The 27,222-nt window shown below is 43.2% G+C and overlaps 3 protein-coding genes across 8 annotated transcripts in view; 2 read left to right on the top strand and 1 right to left on the bottom strand.

Annotated features, from left to right (window-relative positions):
• Nucleotides 1-27,222, top strand: part of LOC147999107 (uncharacterized) — a 924,037-nt gene that overhangs the window by 172,667 nt on the left and 724,148 nt on the right. The window lies entirely within an intron of this gene.
• Nucleotides 1-27,222, bottom strand: part of LOC147999133 (disks large homolog 5-like) — a 190,466-nt gene that overhangs the window by 15,828 nt on the left and 147,416 nt on the right. Inside the window, exons 1-5 of one of the 4 annotated variants that reach the window (XR_015643885.1) lie at nucleotides 13,365-13,611; nucleotides 11,606-11,765; nucleotides 9,344-9,457; nucleotides 8,274-8,480; nucleotides 7,744-8,172 (exon numbers count right to left, since the gene is read on the bottom strand). The gene's annotated coding sequence lies outside the window, so the exon portion shown is untranslated. Of the gene's footprint in view, nucleotides 1-7,743; nucleotides 8,173-8,273; nucleotides 8,481-9,343; nucleotides 9,458-11,605; nucleotides 11,766-13,364; nucleotides 13,612-14,879; nucleotides 15,047-22,229; nucleotides 22,312-27,222 lie in introns of those variants that run through there. The other 3 variants (XM_087596188.1, XM_087596186.1, XM_087596189.1) reach the window with 3 other exon arrangements.
• Nucleotides 5,464-10,305, top strand: LOC147999137 (disks large homolog 5-like). Its single transcript, XM_087596143.1, has 6 exons — nucleotides 5,464-5,620; nucleotides 6,800-6,959; nucleotides 8,139-8,282; nucleotides 8,916-9,082; nucleotides 9,805-9,910; nucleotides 10,028-10,305. The coding sequence occupies exons 1-5, from the start codon at nucleotides 5,494-5,496 to the stop codon at nucleotides 9,867-9,869; spliced, it is 663 nt and encodes a 220-aa protein (XP_087452269.1). The 5' UTR covers nucleotides 5,464-5,493; the 3' UTR covers nucleotides 9,870-9,910; nucleotides 10,028-10,305.

The raw sequence follows: 27,222 nt of genomic DNA, 5'->3' as shown, positions 1-27,222 counted from the left end.
GAGAAACACTGCTCTAGGAAATTATGTTTTCTTTCTCTTTCATATTTTTCAGACAGAATCTCAAACTGTAGCTGAGATTGGCTTGGCTTGGAACACGTGTGTAGTTCATGCTGGCATCAGACTTATGGCAATTCTCCTGCTTCAGCCTCCTACTCAGGAGCCTACCAGGGTGAGATCACAACCACGGGTAATGTGATTGCTGTTCTTGGTTGTCAACTTGAGTGTACCTGGAATTAACTAATGCCAAATGGCTTGACGCCCTGTGAGGGGGATCTCTCTCTCTCTCTCTCTCTCTCTCTCTCTCTCTCTCTCTCTCTCTCCTTCCTTCTTTCTGTTTTCCTCTCTTCAACCCCCTCCTCTTGGTCCTCCTCCTCTTCTTTGTTTTTTTTGAGACAGGGTTTCCCTGTGTAGCTCTGGCTGTCCTGGAATTCATTTTGTAGACCAGGCTGGCCTTGAACTCAGAGATCCACCTGCCTCTACCTCCTGGATGCTGAGGCTAAAGGCATAAGCACCATTGGATTTTTTTTTTTCTTAATTAAATTTTCTGAAGCAAGAAGACCTACTTGTAATCCAAATCTTGGAGATCAGAAGATAAATCTTTAATTCAGATCTTTTGAGATGGAAAGGCCCACTTCTAATCTGGACCACACCTTCTTTTTTCTTTTTATTTTTTTCATCTTTATTAACTTGAGAATTTCTTATTTACATTTCGATTGTTATTCCCCTTCCCGATTTCCAGGCCAACATCCCTCAACCCTTTCCCCTCCCCTTCTATTTGGGTGTTCCCCTCCCCATCCTTCCCCCATAGCGACCTCCCCCCCACAATCATGTTCACTGGGGGTTCAGTCTTGGCAGGACCAAGGGTTTCCACTTCCACTGGTGCTCTTACTAGGCTATTCATTGCTACGTATGCAGTTGGAGTCCACGGTCAGTCCATGTATAGTCTTTGGGTAGTGGCTTAGTCCCTGGAAGTTCTGGTTGGTTGGAATTGTTGTTCATATGGGGTCTTAAACCCCTTCAAGCTCTTCCAGTCCTTTCTCTGATTACTTCAACGGGGGCCCCGTTCTCAGTTCAGTGGTTTAATGATGGCATTCAGCTACGTATTTGCCGTATTCTGGCTGTGTCTCTCAGGAGAGATCTACATCCAGTACCTGTCGGCTTGCACTTCTTTGCTTCATCCATCTTATCTAATATCTGTATAGGTATGGACCACTTGTGGGGCAGGCTATGAATGGGTGTTCCTTCTGCCTCTGTTCTAAACTTTGCCTCCCTATTCCCTGCCAAGGGTATTCTTATTCCCCTTTTAAAGAAGGAGTGAAGCATCTGCATTTTGGTCATCCTTCTTGAGTTTCATGTGTTCTGTGCATCTAGGGTAATTCGAGCATTTGGGCTAATATCCACTTATCAATGAGTGCATACCATGTGTGTTTTTCTGTGATTGGGTTAGCTCACTCAGGATGATATTTTCCAGTTCCAACCATTTGCCTATGAATTTCATAAAGTCATTGGTTTTGATAGCTGAGTAATATTCCATTGTGTAGATGTACCACATTTTCTGTATCCATTCCTCTGTTGAAGGGCATCTGGGTTCTTTCCAGCTTCTGGCTATTATAAATAAGGCTGCTATGAACATAGTGGAGCATGTGTCTTTGTTATATTTTGGGGCATCTTTTGGGTATATGCCCAAGAGTGGTATAGCTGGATCCTCAGGTAGTTCAATGTCCAATTTTCTGAGGAATCTCCAGACTGATTTCCAGAATGGTTGTACCAGTCTGCAATCCCACCAACAATGGAGGAGTTTTCCTCTTTCTCTACATCCTTGCCAGGATCTGCTGTAACCTGAGTTTTTGATCTTAGCAATTCTGACTGGTGTGAGGTGAAATCTCAGGGTTGTTTTGATTTGCATTTCCCTTGTGACTAAAGATGTTGAGCATTTCTTTCAGTGTTTCTCAGCCATTCGGCATTCCTCAGCTGTGAATTCTTTGTTTAGCTCTTAGCCCCATTTTTTAAATAGTGTTATTTGTCTCCCTGAGGTCTAACTTCTTGAGTTCTTTGTATATTTTGGATATAAGGCCTCTATCTGTTGTAGGATTGGTAAAGATCTTTACCCAATCCGTTGGTTGTTGTTTGGACCACACCTTCTGCTGGCTCATATCAAGGACATGGAAAAAGGAAGTTTGCTTTATTAATTTTCCTTCTTCTTCAGGATTCCTGCATGTACTGAAGACCAGCTGAAATATCCAGCCTTATGGACAAAACCGTTGAGGTCCTGGAGTTGCCCCATAAACCACACAAACTCTGACCTCACTTAGACAGGGATGGTTTATTGAATGCCCACCCTAAGACTGATCATCAGAGACGTAGCTGAGAATTTGTCACGCTAGGACCCTGGATATTTTTCTATGTCAGTTTATAAAGACTAAAATGTGAGCTCATAGGCAGGTGCTGGAAGGGCTGTCTGGTTGTCAGCCCTGACTCAAGTCATTTTAGACAACAAAGGTTCATACTGACTTTTTATCTGTTTAAAGATTTATTTATTTATATATAAGTATACTGTAGCTGTCTGCAGACACAGCAGAAGAGGGCATCAGGTCTCATTACAGATGGTTGTGAGCCACCACGTGGTTGCTGGGATTTGAACTCAGGACCTCTGGAAGAGCAGTCAGTGCTCTTAACCATGGAGCCATCTCTGCAGCCCTCATATTGACCTTTAATTTTATTGGTTCTACATGAAGCTTATAATTATGAAATTTAAGATTAAGAAACCTCACAACATAAAGAACTTCCTTCCAGTGGTTCGGGAATGGGTGGGTGGGGGAGCACCCTCGAGGAGGCTGGGGAAGGGGGTGGAATGCAGGGTTATTGTAGGGGAAACTGGAAAGGGGGTTAACATTTGAAATGCAAATAAACAAAATAACCAATAAAAAAAAACATACACAAGTTATGTGATCATTCCTGACCCTGCTCTGAGTTAAATTATTTTCAGACAACCATGACAGGCAGACATATTACAGCAAGAATATGAACTATCTGGCAGGCATGGAACAAAATGGCTACAGCTATGCTAGGGGGATTGGCTTCAACAGGGGCAACTACTGTGTTTTAGACCTTCCATTCCTTGTTGAATTAGCTGTACCACAGCCTATAAACCATTCTAATAAATTTTCTTTCTCTATATACAGTCATTCTAGGAGGGATGATTGGTTATGCATTGTTAAATGTAGTACTGATCACGAAACCCCATCACTTCCACAGCAATATGCAAGTGTAAGTAAGTTACTGAACAATTGAACAGAAATTAAAATTTACTAAATTTATTGCGTGTGTCAGAAGGCATAGGGAACACCTGGCTGCTTATATCTCTTGGTCTCTATAGAGTAGTGGGAGAACTGAGACCCACTGAGGAGGTCTCTTAAGCGAAGACCAAACTCCTTGCAGTGACACTGGATTCCAGGCTTGTTGTCCTGTTTAGGCCTCACTGTGGTCTATGTACACTCTATGCATTCTCCCCATGCAGGTTCACATGGACTGAACTCAGAAAGCTGGGGTTGGCAGAAAGATGCATGGTTAAATAGCCCACCAGGTTCACATTGTATCAGCTTGATTTAATCTAAGGACAAAGAAGTGGAGTTTCTCTGATGGCTTTCTTCTAAACCCTTGAAAGGATCACTGGGGTTTGACCTCAGTACTTCATACTTCTTGCTGGGTCAGCGAAACTCAAGGAAGCTTGAGATTGCCATAGGCACAGAATTATGCTAGATATACTGAGTAGATGATACTAAGATGTTCAGATGGTCATACCCATTTGCATGAGTTCTTAATGTGCACCTAAGGAAAGAGAGATCAAGGTCTTCAGAATAGGAAGATCATTTCCAGTTCTTTTCTACAATTCCAGTCTGAAAGACTGGTAGGGAGAGAATGGTAGATAATCAAGAATTCATAGATGATGCTTTGAAGGAAGTGTGGGTTTCTGTGCTGGTTTAGACAGGGTCTCAAGTATCCCATGTTGCCCTCTTCCTACCTGGAGAGGTTCACTTTGAGCTCAGATAAACCTGCTTCTACTTTCCAGTAGACAGTCTTACAAGAGTGGCCTCCAGGGACTGTGAGGACAGCATTAGCCTTTGACAGTTGAGGTGTTTAACCCACAACTATAGTTTTAGCCACTTTGTTCCATGTCTACCAGCTATTTCAGATTGTTGCTGTCTATGGCTGACAATCACAGACACAGAAAAATAACCTGATAGAGAGCAAGGACATGGTGATCACATCCTTTCCTGTTCTGTATGTTCTGGATGAGGCTTGTTAAAATTCCAATAATGCAGAAAGCTTTATATAGGACCCATCACATTAAGCATCACTGTGCACTGTTCTATCTAAAATGGCCTAATCAGAACTGACCACCAGATCACACTTCCTGCAATCCTCATATGAGAAGCTTGAGCTTTTTGTTTTGACTCTTTTCTTTCTTTCTTATTTTTTGCTGTATAGGTTGAGAGGAAGATATTTGGGGCCATGGATCTGCCCCCAAAATCTGGGGTATGGATCTGATCAATCAGTGTTGGTGTGTGAACTCAATACAGTATCCATTTTTTACTGTGACAGATGCTTTTGTGTTTGTGGAGAAGCCCATGACCCAGAGCACAAGTGCTGGGTCCTTGCTGTATCCACGTAGTGATGTGTATAGCCTCGTCCTACACCTTTATGTGCACCCCCTATATCTCTTGACTATTTTATTTTTCTGATAGAAGCTCAGCTTCTGATAGAAGGCCTGTCAGCAGTGCTCCTTTGGCGACATTGGCGCAGAAAGGAGAACCCCACAAGCAGCATGAGGTTCCCTTCATTGGTGGCTCCAATATTGCACTTTTGTCTGCCAACTGGTCTCCACACTGTTCCCAGCACCATAAAGACATCAACTCTTTCAACTAAGGAATTTTCTGGCAATTGTCAATTGCAAAGCACATGACTTCATGAGTGTTCCCCTAACACACACCCATGTTGAAACCTACCATGCAGACTATTTCTTGATGTGATATAAAGCACCTGTACATAATGAGACAGGAGAACTTTTGACTGCATATTCAAGCTGGTATGAAATCTCAGGAAGTTTTAATGGCTAACATTGGTGAATGAGGACAATTTGAGTTAGGATGAGACATTTTGGGGCAAGATATGGAAGGAAACATTCATTTAGATGCATAGGAATTACTAAGGTTTTTATAATCAAGCCTTGAGGAAAATTTGGCTTTGGAAGCAGGAGATGCTCAGTGACTCTGCCCAGGAAAGTCTCCTGGAAAGGGCACCTCTGCTTATGCTCAGTACAGGGAGAACATTAGCAGGAGGCAAAGTCTGCTCCCCATGACATCAGCTGTCCCTTCTTGGACATTCTATTGTCTCCTAGAGAGTTCTGGCATCCTCTGTGATGTCACCAGTGTTGTAGTGACAACCAGTGCCCTAGTTTCTCTCAGTCTGAGTCTGGCGGTTACACCCTAAGACATGTTTTCCCGTCTTCGCAAGTGTTTTGGGAGGGGGAACGTCGATTGTGGAGAGACTAGAGTGAAGGAGTCTGGCCTTTCGTCTCAAAGTAATGATGGACAAAGACAGCACTTCTGGGGAATGTTGAGTAAGTTCTGGGCAGTGTATTTTGAGCTTCCTACCAGGGGGGCTGCAGGCTTAAGCTGACCTTTCTAGCAATGGGCCACAACAACTGGAGCATCTGAAAAGGAATTGAATTTCCATGAATATCACAATTCCTTAAAGTCAAGGATTTCAGAACTTTAGTTTCCCATCCCCACTGGGAGGATATGGTAAGGCCAATGCTATTATACTGTGAACCTCTGGTCTTTACTTTTCAGTGCATTTGTTCTGTTACATTGATATAATAACACCATCAGTATTCATGGAGGGTCCACCTTTTCTGAGTTTAGACAGGGCAGCAATGTATTTCACTCTCATTGCTTCGTTAAATACAGTGGGTATCTGACAGTAGTAACAGGGAGAGATTGTGCTCCAGGCAATAACCTTATGTTCTTAGACCTTCTCTGATTTCTTCTAACTGGCAGGGTCATCGTTAGCTTTATATATTAGAGGTTGTATGTTACAAAAATTTTTTTTCAATACCAAAACTATTTGGAACGTGTAGACCAAGATTCAGCCTGTAACCTATTCGCACTTCTGGGGCATTTGGTATTTCACATAGGGACACTGATAAGTCTGTTGAACATATCCTCCCTGGAAATGCGTTTTAAATCCATGATTCTAAAATACCAACAGTATTTGGAACATGTGGATCAAGATTCAGCCTGTAACCTATTGGAACTTCTCGGGCATTTGGTATTTCAAATAGGGGAACTGATAAGTCTGTTGACCATGTCCTCCATGGAAATGTGTTTTTAATCCAAAGTTGTTGGCCTAGAGTATCAGGGTAGGACATCTGAGTGTCTCCAATCACTCAAGTCTTGTGGATGGTGAATTTATCATCTGAGTTCTGAAACCACAGGGGTGAGGGTCCTGAAACCAAGCTGTACCCGGTTCAGCTGATGATAATCCTGGAGAAGCCATCTCCGTGGTCCATGTAAGCACCTGATGTCCGGAATAGGGAACACCTGGATGCTTACATCTCTTGGTCTCTATAGAGTAGTGGGAGAACTGAGATCCACTGAGGAGGCCTCTTAAGCATAGACCAATCGCCTAGCAGTGACACTGGGTTCCAGGCTTGTTCTCCTGTTTAGGCCTCACTGTGGTCTATGTACACTCTATGCATTCTCCCCATGCAGGTTCACTTGTGTTCTTCTACCTACAGACGCTGGGAGAGAAACATCATCCCCTGGCACTGAACTAAGCGAGAATCAGGCCAAGACGGAAAAGGAGAGGCTGATTGAAGAGCTGCAGCTCATTACCGAGGAGAGAAATGACCTGAGAGATCGCCTGAGGTTTCTAACAGAGAGATCCAAGAAGAACAGGTATGAATCGCTCCAAATGCTCTTGTTTCATTCCTGGGTCTGCAAGGTCACCTTCATCTTATCCTATTAAGGTTTTGGGTTCTAGAAAGCTGTGCCTCCCTAACCACCCTGTGCTAAACCTCACCTCCCATATAGAGGAGATTCAGAACCTTGACCCTTCCTGAGGAGCGAAATGGAAAATGGACTCATCTGCTTCCATTTATTGAAAAGCAGAACTTGTGGTCTGAATGAAGAATTCGGGGATAAAGTCAGGGAGAGTGAGTGTCTAGTGTGCATTTGCAAAGCCCTTGACTGATGGTGGCTTTGCAAGATTGTAATTGCAGTGAGTTTATGGTGAGTCTCTGTACTTGCTAGGCAGGGGACTCAGTGCTGGAAGATCCACGCAGCAGCCTGAGGGGCCTGGTACCAAACTGTTCATCTCAATGCTTGACTAGAAGGTCTCAGGCTCAGGCCTGTTTGTTATTGTCTGTGTGTCTTGCCCTCTGAGACAGCAATGGTGGATGCATTTCTCCTGGTTTTCACAATACTCTCTGTTTCCATATTTCTCTTTCTCTTTCTCTGACTCTGTTTTTGCATTTCTCTTTTTTGTGGGTATTTCTCAGTCTGTGAGTCTGTATGTGCATACATCCAAATGCATATGGACAACTTTTATATGTTTATATTTCCCTCCACACTTGGAATCTAGGGGTCTATGTCTTGGCCTGAGTATTTACCTGTAATACTTTCATGGTGATGTGAATGCTTTGTTCTGGGAGCCCCACTGTCAACAGCACAGTTCTTTGTCTATGTGACCATGATTGTCTGTTTATTTGTATTCCTTGTGCAGATTATAATTTTGTGTTGATATATGGTCTGTTATCGGGACAGGAAAAAAGAAATCACCGGTTTCTGGGTGTGTTGGGTGGGGGAGCATGGAGAGGTGTGGCCTAGGCTCTTGATAGCTTAACTGGCTTGACTGCAGATTTCCTCTTGATTGAACAAAGGGAGCCAGGGAACCCTCCATCTGGATGCTGAGATTCTGGTGTCCTGGACACAGAAAAACAGGTTTCTGAAGCTGAAGAAGATCCAATATGTAGAATTCAGAAGGTGTCCTTCCAGGACTGGGGTAGTACAGGACCCACCCTGAGCTCATATATTCCTAAATGCTGATGTTCATTGGATTCTATCATTTGGGGCCAGGCCACACTTCAGGCCAAATCCATATTATGAAGACCTGGAGAGAATGGAGGAGGCGGTCATGTCAATTCTGCACAACTTAGAGATGGAGAACACTGAAATCCATGAGAACAACCATAAGCTGAAGAAGGAGATTACCTTCTCTAGGTAAGTTCTGGTCAGAAAGGCTATCACCTGTGGAATGGCCATTTCTGACTTTCTTTTTCTGGATTGGATGGTCTTCAGCTCTGGTTCTATCTCTTGTGCTGTTTACACATCAGTGTGCCAGGGTCATTAGGACTCAGTTTTCAGTTCCATAAAAGACTGTTACTCATCCCAGGATTGTCTAGGCATCTTCAGAAGGCTCTAGATAGAACAGCACTGATTGAAGTCAGCAGAAGGTTATTAGGCTGACCTGGACCTATGGTGTCATACCAGGTTTTACAATACTCAGTGTGTGGACCACATGGTTAGCATGACCTTCTCTTGGTTCTACTGACCTCCTTTGAGGGTGTTGGCCCACTACTAATTGATGTTGCCCCCATGCATTGGGCTTTCATGGATAGTTGTAGATCCATGTTCTTTTTGAGAGATGTGGACACTAATTGGTGCTCAGGCCAAACAAATAATTTATTCTTCCCGGAATTTACTCTTTGTGGTTTGTGCAGCAGCCTTATATGTATCGAAATGAATTCTATTAAGTCTTCATGGGTATCTGGGTCCTGGTGGAGTTAGTGGCACTCGGGAGTGGGAATGGGAGAAAGGGGCAGCATGATCTTACTATGCAGACTGTATTTCCAGAAACCTGCTCAGCCAGCTCCTGATGGAGAACACATGCAGGAAGAAGTTGGTCCCACTGAAGCAGGAGAGCAAGGAGGTACATCTTGATTGTGCACTGAACCAGAAATATTTGGTTGATTTCAACAAGAAAGATAAAGACCAGCAACGTCCAGACCCAGCATCATCTGGTAGGGTTGAGCAGCTGTGTTAGCTTAAAAATATCTGATAAAGTTTGCCAATTTGATACATCTTTGCTCTCTCCTACCACCTTTGTAATTTACACTCACAACCAGCCAACCACCTCATGTAATGGAATTGTTCATTGCTCTGCCTATGCACAAGTATTCTGGGAAGCCAACCACTTTTCAGAAACTGAATTATTTTGCAAGTATATTTGTCTGCTCTTTTTGAAGCTGCAGTATAGAAATGGTGACAGATTAATAACATACCTCATTATTGCATATCCACGTGATAGATTGGATGCTCTGTAGAGTTTTGAACAAGTTCTTGGTTCTTTGACAAATGACACTCTGTGGTCATGTGACTTCTTGTGTAGGAAGCACCTTTGCGGGATAAGAACAAAGTGCAAATGTCAAATTAGAACTTGTCATTGGTTTTAACCTTGGTGACATATGGACGTCTCCTTTCATTCTGCAACCCAATGAGGTCTCTTCCCATTGCCCTGTACTTGGTTTGCACTGGTATAAGTCTGGGTCCCATATTGGCAGCCCACATTACTTTGAGGATCTCTGGAGATTTTGCCCTTCCCAAAGAGTTAGCAACAATGATATCAGTTAAAAGGTCCATGTTGACTGTCCAATAGAACTGAGATGGTAGAAGGCAGCCTTCTGACAGCTGCCTTGCATTTCACCACCAAATCAGTGTCTGAAAAACTGCCTTCCTCTCCCAGGTCTCAGAAAGTGCAAGAGAGCTGGAATTGGACACACACCAGTAAGAGAGCTTCCTGAAGAATAAGTTGCTTTCTCAGGAGTCCCTGATGACAAACATCCTGAATGGTAACAAATTTTTTGGATGAGTATTCTTCCTCAGAGTTAATTTGTCATTGCTTAGAGACCCTAAATTTATATAACACTAAGCCAGCCTGACTGATTGAGGTCTTACTTTCTTCTCAGAAAACAGCACTTGAGAGACAACTTGGGGGACCTCCTTTCATTATGTGTGCAAGAGGAGAAACAGCAATACATCTGTGCTTCTAAATGTTCGTTAAGAATGTGCTGTGTAGAAATATTTTTGTTATGATTTTAATTGAAATTTTCTTTTTGTTGTTTCATATTTATAAGTTCTTCTTACTGTTTTTATCTTTTCAAATATTTTTAAATATTTTAATTTATTTGTTTTAATCCTGTTTTGTTGTAAAAATGAATTCCTTATGAATAAAAATTGAATTCTATCTCTTGACTCTTAAGACCATCATTCTTACACAAGGGTTCTGTCCCCTCCTGTGGACTTAGAACTGACAGCTACAGATGGATTTCTGCATGTTCCATGGATCCTGGGCTAATAAGTGAATTCAAAGTCACCAAGGGGTACCCAGTGTGACAGTGTCTTTTGTGTGGATAATGTGGCTGTTTTTCCGACACACACTTTATGAAGTAATCACTGACATGCTTTACCCAATTGTTATGGTCCATGTGGTTCTTCTGAGAGAGCAGCAGATGCTCTATCCTGTGAGTCATCACCACAGCTCCTGCAGGTAGCTTTTGTTATTCCACATGATGTGCTGTATTAGGTGGACAGGATCACCTCCAATTAAATAGAGAGATCTCAGGAGATGTGTATTCACAGGAAATTTACTGAGCTGTGCATGCTCAATGTGTTAGCTTGCCAGCCATCCCTACAGGGCTCTGGTGTTCCCACTGCTCATTGTGGGTCAGGATCATCCTCCAGCACCACTTAGTGTCCATATTAGAGCAGATCTTTCACCTATTTTCAATGATGACCATATGTATTCTGCACATCTGACAAAATACAGAATAGAAATTAGCTTCCTGTTGGCCAGATTGGCATAATGAGTTTTTTGATTGTTAGCATGAAAATTATTTTAATCTAAGCAGTTTAGGGAAGAACCTCAAGGACACCCATAGTGAATGCAGCCTGCAGCTGTGAACACAGGTTTCTGTTGGAGAGCAGGCCTGTGCAGGCCCAGAACCTAGGTGGGACAGTTCAAGCTACCTTTTTTCCATGGCCAATCTGGGATCATATTGAGAATGTATTTTTTCCAGGTGACTGATTTCCAATTTATGGAATTGAACTAAATTACTGAGAGTGGAGGTGACTCAGAGAGTTAAAGTACAAAAGGACCAATCCAGAATGTCCACAAAAGCTTGCTGTCACCCCAGGGCTTTTAAAAGCTCAGCAGCTAGAGAAGCAATGTAGTATTTGGTTATTCTCATGCTTGGGTCTAGTCATTCATTATAAGCTGACCATGACACAAAAAGAGTCATCTGTGTCACAATAGAAGCTAGTTGTAACTAGATTCACCCCCACACTATCACATCACCACCGTATTTGAGGTTCTCAGTTACTATCTAGGAACCTGGAAGAGGCCTGGGTCTTGCTACACAAACTCATAATTTATGTCTTCATGACACTGAGTGCTTTGTTCTGCTGATGCTACCATTGGCATACAATACCTTGGATACTTTGTGCTGACATCTGTGACATGAGACAATAGTTCATGCCATCCTAACCTGCATAAACTGTCCTTAGAGTACGGTGTAGTCAGAGGGGCCTTTTTTTTCTCTCTGAATTTTCAAAATATTTCAAGTCTTCAGACAAGTCTTCAGCCACTGTCCAGTGCCTGTCTTGAGATGTCCACATTGTCTCCTGGGAGTATTCATCCAGCCTGCTCTGTAATTTTGTAGAAGATTAATAGGGTTCCAGCCCTAGGATTTAATTCAGTGTGATTGTACTTTCCAAACATGCTCAAAGCCCTACATTCCACCATAGCCTGTGTGATTTAGAGAAAGAAAATAAAGAACCACATTGCACTTGAAATTTCTCCTCCAACAAAAGGAGAGCCTGCATAGGGCCTTTAAGTAACTCTAAGTCCCAGCTTCTGCATAACTCCCTCCATCGACTCCATTATTGGTGTATTTTCATTACTGCTCACTTTATTTTTGGTGTGCAAAGAATGTGTACCATGTCAGTAAAGTGTGTGTGTGTGTGCGTGTGTGTGAGAGAGAGAGAGAGTGAGAGAGAGAGAGAGAGAGAGAGAGAGAGAGAGAGAGAGAGAGAGAGTTTGTGTTTGTTTGTGTTTCTGTGCAGGTGTTTGTGTATGTTCATCCATGAACTCACTATCAATTTTCATAAAATGACTTAGAAGACTGTAATGAAAACTGTCGAGGTGGATGCAGACGTGTGTTACTAGTGTCCCACGGCACCTGGCAGGTAACACTGAAATGGTGGTCTACTATAATACAGCCTAGAAACAGGCTGTGGATGGTTTACACAGAGATTGTGACGTCATCAGCACTAGAGAGAGCAGCAAAAGCTTCATTTATCACATGCTGCTGTTACCAAGATGAGGCAAAGCCTTATCCTACAGAGAGTCTGGTATGATTTGATGGCAGGAAATAAACTTAGTACTAAAATCATTCAATTACAAACGAAGAGGATAATACAAAGAATCATAGGAAGCAAGAGCTGTTTTTTGAGGAGATCCATAAGAGAAACAACCCCTTTCTGAAACTAAGTACACACCACAGTGTCAATACCTAAATTATCAAATCAGAAATGAAAAGGGGGATGAAGCAATAGACATGTGAGTGAATTCAACAATCATTAGGGCTTCTTCAGAGTCCTTTACTACAGAAAAGTGAAAAATCTATTTGATATTGGTAATTTTTCTACACAGATAACAAATACCAAGTTAAATCCAAATGTGGGATTTAACTCATAAGATTATTCTCATAAGAAAATAGATAGTATTTAAACGATGCCACTACAAAAATTAAAAAATATATATGAGGGCCACTAGGCTTTAATGCAGCCTTTCTACCAGACGTTTAATGACGACCTAATAACAATAGTGCTTCAATTATTCCTCTGATTTGAAAGAGAAGGAACATTGCCAAACCCCTTCTCTGAGTTTCTCTTTTTACCTAGAATACCTGAGTCTGTTGCTTCTTCCATTGTCACCCCATCAATAGAGCTGCAGGGCGAGTCTGTCCAGCCCCAGAGTCTTTCTGCCAGCTGACAGGGCTGGGTTTTGCTCTGCTTGCCCCTGCTCCTGCCCCCGCCCCTGCTCTTGCCCCTGCCCACACCCCGGCCTCACACCGCGCTCGACATTGCCTCCGACCCATCCCCCCCTCCCAGTCCCACCACCGCCCTCAACTCAGACCCGTCCCAACCCCCGCCCCCAGCCTGCCCTCACCCCTACGCTGCCCCCGCCCCGACCCCCCCACACCCATCCTCTCCTTCGCCCCCCACCCCCGCCTGTGCCCTCACCGCTGCTGCTTGAGTTGCTACCATTCCGTCTTCGACTCCCCTGTCGACCCCACCGCCACTGCTGCTACCTTCTCCCACTTCTTCAGCCCAAGACTTTTGAGATCCCGGATTGCAGCGCTCTGCACTAGGAGGCTAACGGAGGTGAGGAGAGCCTAAGGGACAGACCCCAGGCCTGGCCCCAGAGACTTGTGTCTCCCCCCTCCCCCGAAGTGCTTTCCCGCAGTTCTCCATTCTGGGTTCAGTTTGTGGGGACCCCAGCAGGTGGCAGGCTTTGCTGATCCTCAGGTGTGAGTCTGGGACAGTGGTGGGACTTATGGTTGAGGGAAGTCTTTCAGGGAAATGCAGGCTTTTCTCAAACTCTTGGACCATCTGGTGCCCTCCCTGGGGTCACAGGACCTGTGGAAGTTGGGAAGCCACTTTTCGCTGTCCTGTGTGACTTTCCCTGCAGAGTGAGCTCTCCTGCAGGAGGTCCTCTCACATGCTTCTTTAAAAGCACCTGTTCCTCAGATCCAGATCAGCTGTGAAAACAGGCTTCTTCATGTCAGTGTGCCAGCTCCCCCTCCCAGCTCAGAGCTGCCACACCTAAGGAGCCTCCAGCTCCAGTACTGGTTGGGTCTCATGGAGGAGTTAGAGCAAAGTGCCCCTTCTGAGAAGTGACTCAGAACAGAAGGTTCCTACAACCCAATGAGGTCTCTTCCAGTTGCCCTGTTCTTGGTTTGCACTGGTATAATTCTGAGTCCCAGATCGGCAGCCCACATTGCTGTGAGGGTTGCTGGAGATTTTGCCCTGCCCACAGAACAGAAGGTTCAGAAGAAAGGCCAGTTTGGCATAATGAATTCTTTTGATAGACGGCAACAAAAATATCTTAATCTAAGCAGTTTAGGGAGGAACCTCAAGAGCATCCATAGTGAATGCAGCCTGCAGCTGTGAACACACGTTTCTTTTGGAGAGCAGGCCTGTGCAAGCCCAGGACCTAGGTGGGACAGTTCAAGCTGCCCTTTTTCCATGGCCAATCTGTGTTTGTATTGAGAAAGTATTTTTTTTCCAGTTGACTGATTTCCAACTTATGAAATGGAACTGACTTACTCAGAGTGGGGTTGACTTAGAGAGTTAAAGTACAGAAGGAATAATCCAGATGTCCACAAAAGCTTGCTGTCACACCAGGGCTTTTAAAAGCTCAGCAGCTAGAGAAGCAATGTAGTATTTGGTTATTCTCATGCTTAGGTCTAGTCATTCATTATAAGCTGAACATGACACAAAAAGAGTCATCTGTGTCACAATAGAAACTAGTTGTAACTAGACTTATACCACATTATCACATTATTACTATATTTGAGGTTCTCAGGTATGATCTTAGAAACTAGAAGAGGCCTGGTTCTTGCTACATATAGTCATATTCTATATCTTCACAACACTGTGTGATTTGTTCTGTTAATGCTACCATTGGCATACAATACCTAGGATATTTTGTGCTGACATCTGTGACATGAGACAATAGTTCATGTCATCCCTTACCTGAATAAACTGTCCTTAGAGTACAGTGTAGTCGGAGGGGCCTTCTTTTCCTCTGAGATAGCAAAACATTTCCAGTCTTCATACAAGTCTGTCAGCCATTGTCCAGTGCCTGTCTTGAGATGTCCACATTGTCAGCTGAGAGTCTTCATCCAGCCTGTCCTGTAATTCTGTAGAACATTAATAGGGTTCCAGCCCTAGGAATTAATTCAGTGTTCTAGTACTTGCCAAATATGCTCAAAACCTAGTTTCCACCCTACCTCTGTGTGCTATACAGAAAGAAAATAAAGAACCCCATTGCACTTGAAGTTTAGCCTCCAACAGAAGGAGAGCCTGCACAGGGCCTTTAAATAACTCTAAGCCCCAGCTTCCCCACAACCCCGTCCATCGATTCCTTTATTGGTGTGTTTTCATTAATACTCACTTTCTTCTTTGTGTGGAAAGAATGTGCACCATGTCAGTAAAGTGTGTGTGTGCGTTTGTGTTTGTGCATGTTCATCCATGAACTCACTATAAATTTTCATAAAATCACTCAGAAGTCCCTAGTGAAAACTGTCGAGGTGCAGGCAGACTCATGTTACTACTGTCTCATGGCACCTTGCAGGGAGCACTGAAATCGTGGGCTACTTTAATACAGTCTAAAACGAGGCTGTGCATGGTTTTCAGTGAAATTGTGACGTCATCCCCACTACAGAGAGCAGCAAAAGCTTCATGTATCACATGCTGCTGTTACCAAGGTGAGGCAAAGCCTCATCCCATAGAGAGTCTGGTAGGATTTGGTGGCAGGAAATAAACTCAGAACTAAAATCAATCACTTACAAACAAAGAGAATGATACAAAGAGCCAAGCAAAGCAAGAGCTGGCTTTTTTTTTTTTTTTTTTTTTTTTTTTTTGAGAAGATCCACAAGACAGACAAACCACAGAGCCTATATCTAAAGTACCAAATCAGAAATGAAAAGGGGATATAACAAAGGACACTGAGTGAATTCAACAATCATTAGGGCTTACTTCAGAGGCCTTTACTACAGAAAAGTGAAAAATCTATTTGATACTGGTGATTTTTCTAACAGATAACAAATACCAAGTTAAATACAGATCTGGGAAGGTAATGAATAATTCCCATAAGAAAATAGATACAGTCATTAAAGGCTGCCACTCCAAAAATTAAAAATAATAATAATCAGGGCCACATGGCTTTAATGCATCCTTTCTACCAGACTTTTAATGAAGACCCAATAACAATAGTGCTTCAATTATTCCACTGAATTGAAAGAGAAGGAACATTGCCAAACTCCTTCCCTGAGTTTCTCCTTTTACCTAGAATTCCTGAGTCTGTTGCTTCTTCCATTGTCACCCCATCAATAGAACCATTTAAAATGGAATGTAATCGATGTCTGGAGCCTCATTCTTTCCCTTGACCTCCATGCGGTGTCCAGAAGGCATGCCTGTTCTCATGGACATGGATTCATCTCTTTTTGCTGCAGCAAGAAGAAAGGCAGCAGAGGAGGCAGGAGCTTACAAAGAATCAGTAGGAATCTAGAAAAGAAGCATCCAGATCTCCATTCTCAGAAAACCCCTGGCTTGCTCTCATGTGACTGGGTCCTCAGACACCAGCAGCCTTAGATGAGACCAAGGAAAGCTGTGCAGATTCCTGGGTCCCCAGGTTCTTGACCTCCTGAGTGACAGCTGTAGACACGTCCTCCAGGGAATCCTTACAGCTGGTGACATCTGGACAAGGTGAACCAGATGCCAAAATGAGATATGGGAGAGAAATCCTAGGCTGTTTGGAAGGAATCAGTCTCTGCTTTTGCTTCTGTCTCTGTGTGCCCTGCTGCTATGATGTTCATGGGGAGCTCTCATGCCAGTGGGTCTCCTCCTAATGTGTTTGTTGTTGCAGATGTCCTGGATGTTCTGGACCCCATCAGAACTCAGCCCGTGCTCAGTCACGGAGGTCAGCACCTTCCTGTCCATCAGGTCATGAGACCTGAGACAGTTGAGGTAACGGCAGTTGGCCTGGGTGAAGTGCTCACAGACTTGGACTCTCTTGCATGGCTGTGGCTTCAAGCAGATCTGTTTGTGGCTGTCTCCTTTGTAGTAACTTTTGCAGGAGAAAAGCATCCCCCTGTACCAGGAAGAAGGCCGGCTCCTCTTGGTTAAGCCCAGATAGCTCATGATTCTTCAGGACCTGGAAGCTCTGTTCCTAAAAACTTGGTGTGGATATTTGCAGAGGTTTCTCTGGGATTTTGCATAATGACTCTGTCCCAGAAGTTTGAGCTTGCAGAGCCTTGGACAATCTGTAGCATGGTCCCTGGATGCACTTGAGATTGAAGCCACAGGCTTCAGTAGTAGCCGCCACCTACAGCGTGATCCCTGCCTGATCTCCAGTCTCCAATAGGAATAAGCAGTCTTGCCCAGCAGCTCATAGAGCTCTGCCTCTGGAGCCTGATCCTACTCTGCAGTTCCTTTAAGGTCATGCAGCCCCTGTGGGTCCACAGGATCTTGGTGATGAAACAGTCTGCCCCAGGATCCCCCATGGTGCACTATGGCTGCAGCTGCTCAGGCTTGTGAGCTGGACTCTGCTTCGTGGAGAAAGGAAACTGGAAAAGGGGATAACACATGAAATGGAAATGAAGAAAATAACCAGTAAAAATTAAAAGAATTAAAGTCATCATCTCAGGAGAATGAGTGGGAAGCCAGGTCCTTAAGCAGGCAGGTTCTCCACAACAATGCATGCTGGGTTCAAGACTGGACATGAGGTGCCCTGAGCTTGGGACTGCCAGGCTCCTACTGGGAAGAGAGCTTTCTTCTTCATTTCTGTAAGTCTCTCTAGTTTTCTTTTAAGGCTTTCATCTCATCATTGACTTTCCCAATGACCTTTTATGACAAGCCATTATGGTTAACAAGATTTAAGTAAGGGCTCATTGAGCTGTTGTTAGTTGGAGGTCTGGAGGAAGCCCTGGACAGAGAGATCTTGCCTGCCAGGGGTGGGATGTGCATGGTGGGAGGGACTAGTGGAGTGTCATTGGCCTCAGTATGCACAGGCTTGGGGCTGGTGCCTGGCTGCCTGGTGCGCCTCTGTGGCTACTTGGCCTGGGTCCCACCGCAGATGCCCATGGTGGTTGCTGGCCAGTTGTGCTTGCTCTACCTGTCCTCCGGGCTTCTGGCGGGGCTGACCACAGCCTTGAACATGGACAAAGTGGGCCGGAAATCGGAGGATCATGGGAGCATCTTCAACTTCTCCCTCCCCAAGCACTGGCAGTTGCAGCTGGAGGACAAGCCACTGTGAGTTTCCCCACATCCAGGCAGGTGTTCTGCACCACCAGGAGAGCAAGGGCAAGCACTGCTGCCACCAGTCCCAAATGCGCAAGGCCTATTTGCTGACTGGCAGGGCTTCACTTTGCTCTGCCTGGCTCTGCTTTGCCTTGCTCTGCCCTGTGGGCTCTCACTTCTTTGGCCAAAGACTGTTGAGATCCCGGCTTGCCTCACCTTTCAATAGGCACCTCTGTGAAGTGAGGAGAACCAAAGGGACAGAAGGCTGACCTGGCCCTGGAGACTTGTGTCTCCCCCTCCACCAAAGTGCTTTCCTCAGTTCTCCACTCTGGTTTTAGTTTGCAGGGATCCCAGCAGGTGGCAGGCTTTGCTGAGCCTCCCCTGTGAGAAGGGGACAGTGGTGGGACTTATGGTTGTGGGAAGTCTTTCAGGGAGATGCAGGCTTTCTCAAACTCTCCGACCATCCATCCAGTGCCCTCCCTGGTTCCCATTCCCTGTGTTTGTTTCGAAGTCACTTTTCGCTGTCCTGTGTGACTTTCCCTGCAGACTGGGCTCTCCTGCAGGAGATACTCTCACATGCTTCTTTAAAAGCCCCTGTTCCTCAGATCTAGATCAGCTGTGAAAACAGGCTTCTCCATGCCAGGGTGAGAGCTACCCCTCCCAGCTCAGAGCTGCAACACCATAGGATCCTCAGGCCCCAGTGCTGGGTGGGTCCCATGGAAGAGTTAGAGGAAAGCTTCCCTTCTGAGAAGTGACTTAACACAGAAGGTTCACAAGTGACAGTCAACCGCCAAGTATTTCTTCCAGGAGAAAGCACTCAGCTCTCCCCTTTAAACAGTTGAGGCTCCCACATGACCCAGTTTTGTGATTGGGGAAGATTTTCTGGAGCTTAGTTGGCCAGTCAGAGTGGGGCTACATTCTTTTTTTTTTTTTCTTTATTGACTTGAGTATTTCTTATTTACATTTTGATTGTATTCTCTTTCCCGGTTTCCGGGCCAACATCCTCCTAACCCCCCCTCTTCTATATGGCTGTTCCCCTCCCCATCCTCCCTCCATTACCACCCTCCCCCCAACAATCACGTTCACTGGGGGTTCAGTCTTGGCAGGACCAAGGGCTTCCCCTTCCACTGGTGCTCTTACTAGGATATTCATTGCTACCTATGAGGTCAGAGTCCAGGGTCAGTCCATGTACAGTCTTTGGGTAGTGGCTTAGTCCCTGGAAGCTCTGGTTGGCTGGCATTGTTGTTCATATGGGGTCTCGGGCCCCTTCAAGCTCTTCCAGTCCTTTCTCTGATTCCTTCAACGGGGGTTCCATTCTCAGTTCAGTGATTTGCTGTTGGCATTTGCCTCTGTATTTGCTGTATTCTGGCTGTGTCTCTCAGGAGCGATCTACATCCGGCTCCTATCGGACTGCACTTCTTTTCTTCATCCATATTATCTAATTGGGTGGCTGTGTATGAATGGGCCACATGTGGGGCAGGCTCTGAATGGGTGTTCCTTCTGCCTCTGTTTTAATCTTTGCCTCTCTATTCCCTGCCAAGGGTATTCTTGTTCCCCTTTTAAAGAAAGATTGAAGCATCTGCATTTTGATCATCCTTCTTGATTTTCATGTGTTCTGTGCATCTAGGGTAATTCAAGCATTTGGGCTAATAGCCACTTATCAATGAGTGCATACCATGTATGTCTTTCTGTGATTGGGTTAGCTCACTCAGGATGATATTTTCCAGTTCCAACCATTTGCCTACGAATTTCATAAAGTCGTTGTTTTTGATAGCTGAGTAATATTCCATTGTGTAGATGTACCACATTTTCTGTATCCATTCCTCTGTTGAAGGGCATCTGGGTTCTTTCCAGCTTCTGGCTATTATAAATAAGGCTGCAATGAACATAGTGGAGCACGTGTCTTTTTTATATGTTGGGGCATCTTTTGGGTATATGCCCAAGAGAGGTATAGCTCGGTCCTCAGGTAGTTCAATGTCCGATTTTCTGAGAAACCTCCAACTGATTTCCAGAATGGTTGTACCAGTCTGCCTCCCACCAACAATGGAGGAGTGTTCCTCTTTCTCCACATCCTGGCCAGCATTTGCTGTCACCTGAGTTCTTGATCTTAGCCATTCTCACTGCTGTGAGGTGAAATCTCAGGGTTGTTTTGATTTGCATTTCCCTTATGACTAAAGATGTTGAACATTTCTTTCGGTGTTTCTCAGCCATTCGGCATTCCTCAGCTGTGAATTCTTTGTTTGCCTCTGAACTCCATTTTTAATAGGGTTATTTGACTCCCTGCGGTCTAACTTCTTGAGTTCTTTGTATATTTTGGATATAAGCCCTCTATCTGTTGTATAATTGGTAAAGATCTTTTCCCAATCTGTTGGTGGGGCTACATTCTTAATCCATACTCATTCACACAACAGAACATCTTCCTCCCCACCCACGAGGCCTTGACTTGAACCCAGGTCCTTCCAGGACCAACAGACCTGAGAGAACAGATTGCAGCACAAGAGAGAAAAGAAGCCAGAATAGTTTAAACTGGAGAAAACCCCCATATAGGCCATTTACCAACTTTAGGGGTTGTGCATATTGTGGACTTCAGAATCTTAAGGTCAGATTTTTCTGATTACACCTTATAGGTGAAGCTGAAGTCTACTGAGGGTGGGATCATCCCAGGCAGGGAGGGGATCTGACTCTGCAGGCCTGGCCACCCTCTGCATTCTCCCAAAAATAATTTTTAGTCAGCTGTAAATCTGAAGTGAAATTTGTTTTTTGTCAACTCAAACGGTTGACATTTCAAGTCTCACACACCATGTGAGAGACACACATTTATCCACAGGGGATTTGAACTTACTTCTATAGAAATGACTGTGGGCCAACAGAGGGAAAGCATTCTTGCCTTTAGCATTCTGTCTGTATCAGAGACCACATGGACTGGCTTCCTGGACAGACATGTCCAAGCAGACAGACATTGTAATGAGGGAAAACTTAGGCAAGAAATGACCTGGGGACAGTGATTTCAGATTGTGCCTTTAGCCAGGAATCTCTGTTGTCATTAAGGCAAGCAGTCTTGGGCCTGCCAAAACTTGTCAGTATTTCAGGGCTCTTACAACTGCTCCAGGTACTTCTGAGGTGAAAGCCTTTCATTAAAAAAAAAAAAGTTTATAGAGCAATATTTCTCAACCTGTGGGTGGCAACTGCTTCACAGAGATTGCATATCAGATACCTTGTACATTATGACTCATAAGAGTAGCAATATTATTTATGAAGTAGCAATGAAATAATTTTATGGAGGGGATCATCACAGTATGAAGAGCTGTATTAAAGGGTTGCAGCAGTAGGACTGTTGAGAACCACTGCCATAGAAGCTGACAGATGGGAGCAGACTCCTCAGCTGAGTAGAGACCCACGACAAGGGATACTGTGTCCCACCCTAGAACCCAGAGGCAGAATCTATCCCAGGAGTCTGTGGGTCACCTTGTCTTAAATTCTTCCAGGGTCAAGAATAGCATTGATCATCTCAGCAGAATCAGCTTGCACAGCCACATCAGGCCCATGGCTTCCCTTTACAGAGAAGGATGTGGGTCTAAGTGACAGCCAGTGAGACTGAGGGGACCCTGATACTCATTTGCTTTGAGCTGTGGTTTCTTCACCTGTAAAATGGAGGAGTTTCTGCTGAATTGGGTTGTTGTGGAGATTAACAGAACATACAACCTGCTCAGTGTCTGCCTGGCATGGACCCTGCTGGTTAAATGGAAGCTGTCGATGATGACGAGATTAAAAGCAGAATTTCTAGCCAGATAGTGTTAGTTGTGGGGCGCCATACAAGTGTTCTAAGCATTTTCTGATTCTAAGACCGCCTCACCTTACAACCTAAGGCTCTTGCTTTAAATTTTAAAAAAAGAATAAATATAAAATACCAATATGAAAAAATCATAATCAGAAATGAGCTAATTCCTGTGAAGTCATTGAGCTTTACATTTTCTGCTTCTATTTCCAAGGCATCTAGAGTAGCACTATCCGAGATCCTAAAGCCTTCTATTATGGTGCTACCCATTCATTCCTCTCTCCTTGAGGACTTCTCAGGTGACTTACCAGAATCAGATGGCTTTTAAGATTGTTCCCATCAGGTGCGATCTCTTTGTCCATGGGCCTTGCCCAAAGCTGCAGGGCCAACCTGTTGTTTTACAATCCAAAATTCCAGACATTAATTTTACCAATGAAGTTTCAGGAGTCAGATGCTGAAGTCAAGTAAAGCTCCCAACTGTCTTTCCTGATTCACTGACCTCCCAGAAGAAGAGCAGTCCTGTTCCCTCTGAACACTTTCTTAAAAATCCTTTAACTCAAAAACTTTCCATTGGTTTAGTTATCTAGATTTCCTTTCACGTTGTGTCTTGATCTGCTGGACCTAAGTGCACTTTTTACCTTTGCCATAAATGTGTGTGGTAGGTGAGCCATACCGTAATTAAGTCCATGTTTACATGAATAAACAACTCTTGCTTTAAATGTCTGTGCCATGGCCCTGCTATACCACACACTAGTTTCTCAGTAAATAATACATTCTTGGAGATCACAGTGTGATCAAATATTTTGTAACATGACTTAGTAACGTTCCCACGATTTTATAAATCAATTTCTTTGACGAGGAATCTGGGTGTTGTCTGTCAGGTCTGAGTGCATCATCTTGGGAATCCCAAGGAACATCAAACTTGGGCTTTTGAAACTGTTGCATATGGCCAACCCGGAGCAAAAACCACCCAGGAATCTACTGATACTTGACACACATTAATTCACCTGCCTTTTTCATATAGTTTATGGCAAGAGGTCACCATTCTTGACCTTGTTTCATTATAAAACGTGGTACTAGATGTAAGAGTTGGGGTCAAGGAGATCACCCCACAAATCACAAAATACCCTTTCAGATAACCATGTATGGTTTATTGAATACAAAACATCCATGAATTTCAGGACAGAATTAAAAGTCCAAACCTAAGGATAATAGAATAGAAGAGAATTTAGATTTCCAGTTTACAGGTCCAGTAAGCATATTCAGTAAATCATAGCAGAAAACATCCATAAGGTAAAGAAAGAAAAGACCATGAGGGTACAACAAGCCTACAATATGCCAATTTAATCATACCAGAAACAATTCCTCCATTAACATAATAATTAAAACACTGAATGCACAGATCAAAGAAAGATCATTAGAAGGGGTAAGGTATAAATAACCAGTAACAAATAAGTTCAGACCTATCTGAATTACACCAGACTTCTCAACAGAGACTCCAAAAGCCAGAAAATCTTGGGCAGATGTAATGCGGACCAAGGATCCTATACCCAGCATAATTCTCAATCACCATAAATGGAGAAACCAAAATATTTCATGACAAAACCAAATTTAAACAATATTTTTCTCTAAGAAAGCACAACAGAGGATTGTAGTAGGGAAACTCCAAGACAATGAGCTAAACTATACCCAAGAAAAACCAAGAAATAAATCATCTCTCAATAATTTCAAAAAATGAAGCACACAATCACCATTTCACCCATAACCAGAAAAAGAAGAGAAAGCAGCAACTATTGGTCTTTAATATCTAACCAGACCCTCTGTCACCAATCCCCCAGCTCCTAGGGAATAAACTGCCAGCCAAAGTATATACAGGGTCTATGGTTCTAGGTAACTGTGTAGAAGGGGACTGATTTAAGTGGCACCTATGTGGTGGGAGGCCATTGACTACGCTGAGGCCTGTTGCCCACCAAAAGTAGATGCTGGAGTTGTGAGGTGGGAATGGGTATATGTAGGTGGGGGAACACTGTCATATAGGCAAAGCTGAGCAGAAATAGGATGTAAGATATGATGAGGGGAGTGTGGAAAGCAGGACAACAGTTGAAATGTAAATAAATAAAATAACCAATTAATAAAAAAATAGCCAAAAATAAAATAAAAAGTGAAAAGGTAAAAGAAAACTTACACCAAAACAAAACAAAAGAAATCCTTGTAGTGGATTGGCCTAATTCTGCTTGTATTTTAATGCTAATATGTAGAACTCAAGACTGGTTAACCTCCAAAAACTGACCCTGCTCCCAGTTAACTGTGATTATAAAGAAGCCAACAGCCAACAGCTGCACAGCAGAGAGATGTGGGGGGTGGGGGGAGCTTTGAGGGCTTTGCTAGAGAGGATCATGAGGAGGGAAGAAGGAGGAAGAAGCTGACAGAGAATAAAGGAAGAACATGTGTGATGGAGAGGAGAGAGGAAGAGGACAGCAGCCATGGTTAAGGGAGAGGAGAGCCTGGTCCTGAGGGCTGTCCAAGTGCAACAAAGAGCAGCCAAGATGCTACACAGTCAGTAAGAGTTGAGCGTTATTGTTTGGAAAGTAGATCTGATACCATGGAGGTCAGGCAGCTGCCCAGCTACTGTGCTGATTAAGGCATATGATGAATAAATTTACAAAATATGTATAACCAGTAAGGAGCTCTATAGAGCATCCTAAAAGGAATACTTTAGTTTGAAGAGAAGGATAAAATACCAGAGGAAACAGGAAATAATTTAACAAAACTAGAACAGTCAATCAAAAGAAGCCAATAAAACCCACAAAAATTAACAAAATTAAATACATAGGTTTAAATAATATTTGCACGTTACTAAACTCAATTCCCCAGTAAACAGACATACATTTAGCCAGAAACAGGATCACCATCATGAGAGATGTAGAGGATATACTAGGGAAACAGACCTAAGACACAGGTCCCTATAGCAATTCTATGCAGTTTCTCTATCCAGCTGACAGAATAGATTTCAAACCAATCCTGTCCTGAAGATGTAAGGACATTCATTTCATACTTTGCAATTACCAAAAGATACTACAATTCTAAATATATACATATTAAACACAGCAGTCACAAATTTAAATATATAATTATCAGATAGATGTGAAATTACCCATTAGCTATAATAGTGGTTGTGATTGTTTTTAATAGTCTATTCTGACCACTTGGCAGATCACATGCAAATAAACAAAAGAGGAGGAGCAGAATTCAGTGACATCATCAGTCAAATGGACCTAACAAACTACACTGAACTATACATATATTTTCTATCAGCCTGTGGATCTGTCTCCAAAATTGACCACGGATTAGGACACAGAAGAGCCCTCAGGAAAGATAAGAAAGCTGAAGTAGTGTCACGCATTCTATCTAAGCACAAAGGAATCAAACTGGTATCACACAATAGAAAGTGCAGTCAGTACACACTCTCGTGGAAGGTCAGCAACACAAACAACACACTACTGAAAGGGCCAAGGGAGAAACACATAAGGAAAAATTAAAATCCTAGAAATGAGTGACAATGAAAACACAACCACCACAGATCTATGCGATACAACATAGTTTTAGGAATTATGTTGCAGTCAGCAAAGCCAGAGCAGTGGACCCATCTTATCCCTTTGTCATGCATCAGAAGTAGAGAATGTGGACTGTGCCCTGTTGGGTTAATGCCTTGAACTGGCTCACCACATTCCCAATTTCCCTTTGCAATGATAACATATTTTTGGCATTACACATTGGATATATGCAATTTGCCTTTTGATTTCATAGGGGAATAATTAAGGGACTTCCTGGAGTGTCGAAAAGCACTGTGGATAAACTGTGTAGAGACTGAAAGACTACAGGGGTTTTGGAAGCTGAGCTAATGTATTTTTATTATGATATGTTTAAGAACCTATAGGGAATTGGGAGTGGAATATGGTGATTTGAATGATAATGGCCCCCATAAACTCACATATATGAATGTTTGTTGCTGGTTAGTGGAAATATTCGGGAAGAATTATAAGATACGGATTTGTTGGAGGAGTGTATGGGATTGGGCTTTGAGGTTTCCAAATTCAACACCATCTATAGTTAACACTAGCTTTCTCTGTCTCTGACTTGCACATAAGATGTAAGCTCTCAGCCAGTTCTCTAGAAACATGGTGTCCTACCTCCTGCCGTGTACCCCAGCATAATATTCATAGACTCATGATCCTTGAAACTGTAAGCTGAAATAAACTCTTTCTTCTACAAGTTCCCTTGCTCATGGTGTCTCTTCACAGCATAGAAAAGAAACTAAGATTGGAAGGAACAGTTAAGTGAAAAATTTCTCAATAATATCCTGGAAAATAAAATTCAGACATTTACCAAAAGTGTCAGGTACCGTGATCAAGCTGGCTTGACTGAAGAGGTGCAAGAATGTTTCAACAAATACAAATGAATAAACAATTCACCACAGAAAACCAAGAACAGGAAACACATGATCACTGCAGTAGAGGCAGACAATCTCTTTGGCAAAATCCCACAGTGATTAATGCAAAAGTCCTGGAGAATCCGGGATATGGAGAAGACATACCTTAACATTATAAAGGCAATATGCAAGGCCAACAGCATCCTAACTGGAGGAAATCATAATGGATTTCCACTAAAATCAGGAATAAGTCACAGATGTTCATTCTTTTCATCTAATTCAACTAGTATGTGAAGTCTTATCCAAACAATATGACAATAGAGAGATGGAAAGGCATGTTAATACGAAAGAAAGCAGTCAGAGTATTCTCATTTGCCGGCGATATGATCCATATATAAAGACCACGAAACCACTAGCAAACTCCTATGGCTCATGGACACATTCACTAAAATCACAGTAAAATCAATAGAACTCCTGTATACCAACAATAAATATGACGAAAGAAGCCAAGAAAACAAACCCATTCAGAATAAAAATCTTGTAATATCTAAGGAAGTAAAGACTTGTTAAAATGAAATCATTAGGAAAAATAAAAAAAACTGAAGAAACCAGAAAATGAAGAGGCCTCTCATTTTCATGTATCAGTATGATTTATATTATTATATTGTATCCTACCAGAGTCATCTACAGGTTTAAATCCATCCCATTATAATCCCATTACAGATCTTCATGGGAATGAAAAAAAATCTCAGAACTCACATGAAAGCACAACTGAGCAGGGCAGTCAGACACTGCTAACTAATAAGACAGTAAAGCACTGCGGGAGGCATCACCTTTAATGATTTCACCTTCATTTTGGGGAATAGTAAAAA

Source organism: Rattus norvegicus, chromosome 19, assembly GCF_021556685.1.
Source record: "Rattus norvegicus strain SHRSP/BbbUtx chromosome 19, alternate assembly SHRSP_T2T, whole genome shotgun sequence".
Classification (NCBI taxonomy): Eukaryota; Metazoa; Chordata; class Mammalia; order Rodentia; family Muridae; genus Rattus; species Rattus norvegicus.
This window is presented reverse-complemented; position numbering and strand designations above follow the sequence as displayed.

What these genes read in the sequence shown, in the direction of transcription:
- LOC147999137 (XM_087596143.1), top strand. Translation starts at nt 5,494, where the DNA reads ATGTTTTCCCGTCTTCGCAAGTGTTTTGGGAGGGGGAACGTCGATTGT. An exon ending in AAGGAGATTACCTTCTCTAG is followed by an intron (nt 8,283 to 8,915) that starts GTAAGTTCTGGT and finishes CTGTATTTCCAG; the next exon opens with AAACCTGCTCAGCCAGCTCC. An exon ending in TCCAGACCCAGCATCATCTG is followed by an intron (nt 9,083 to 9,804) that starts GTAGGGTTGAGC and finishes TTCCTCTCCCAG; the next exon opens with GTCTCAGAAAGTGCAAGAGA.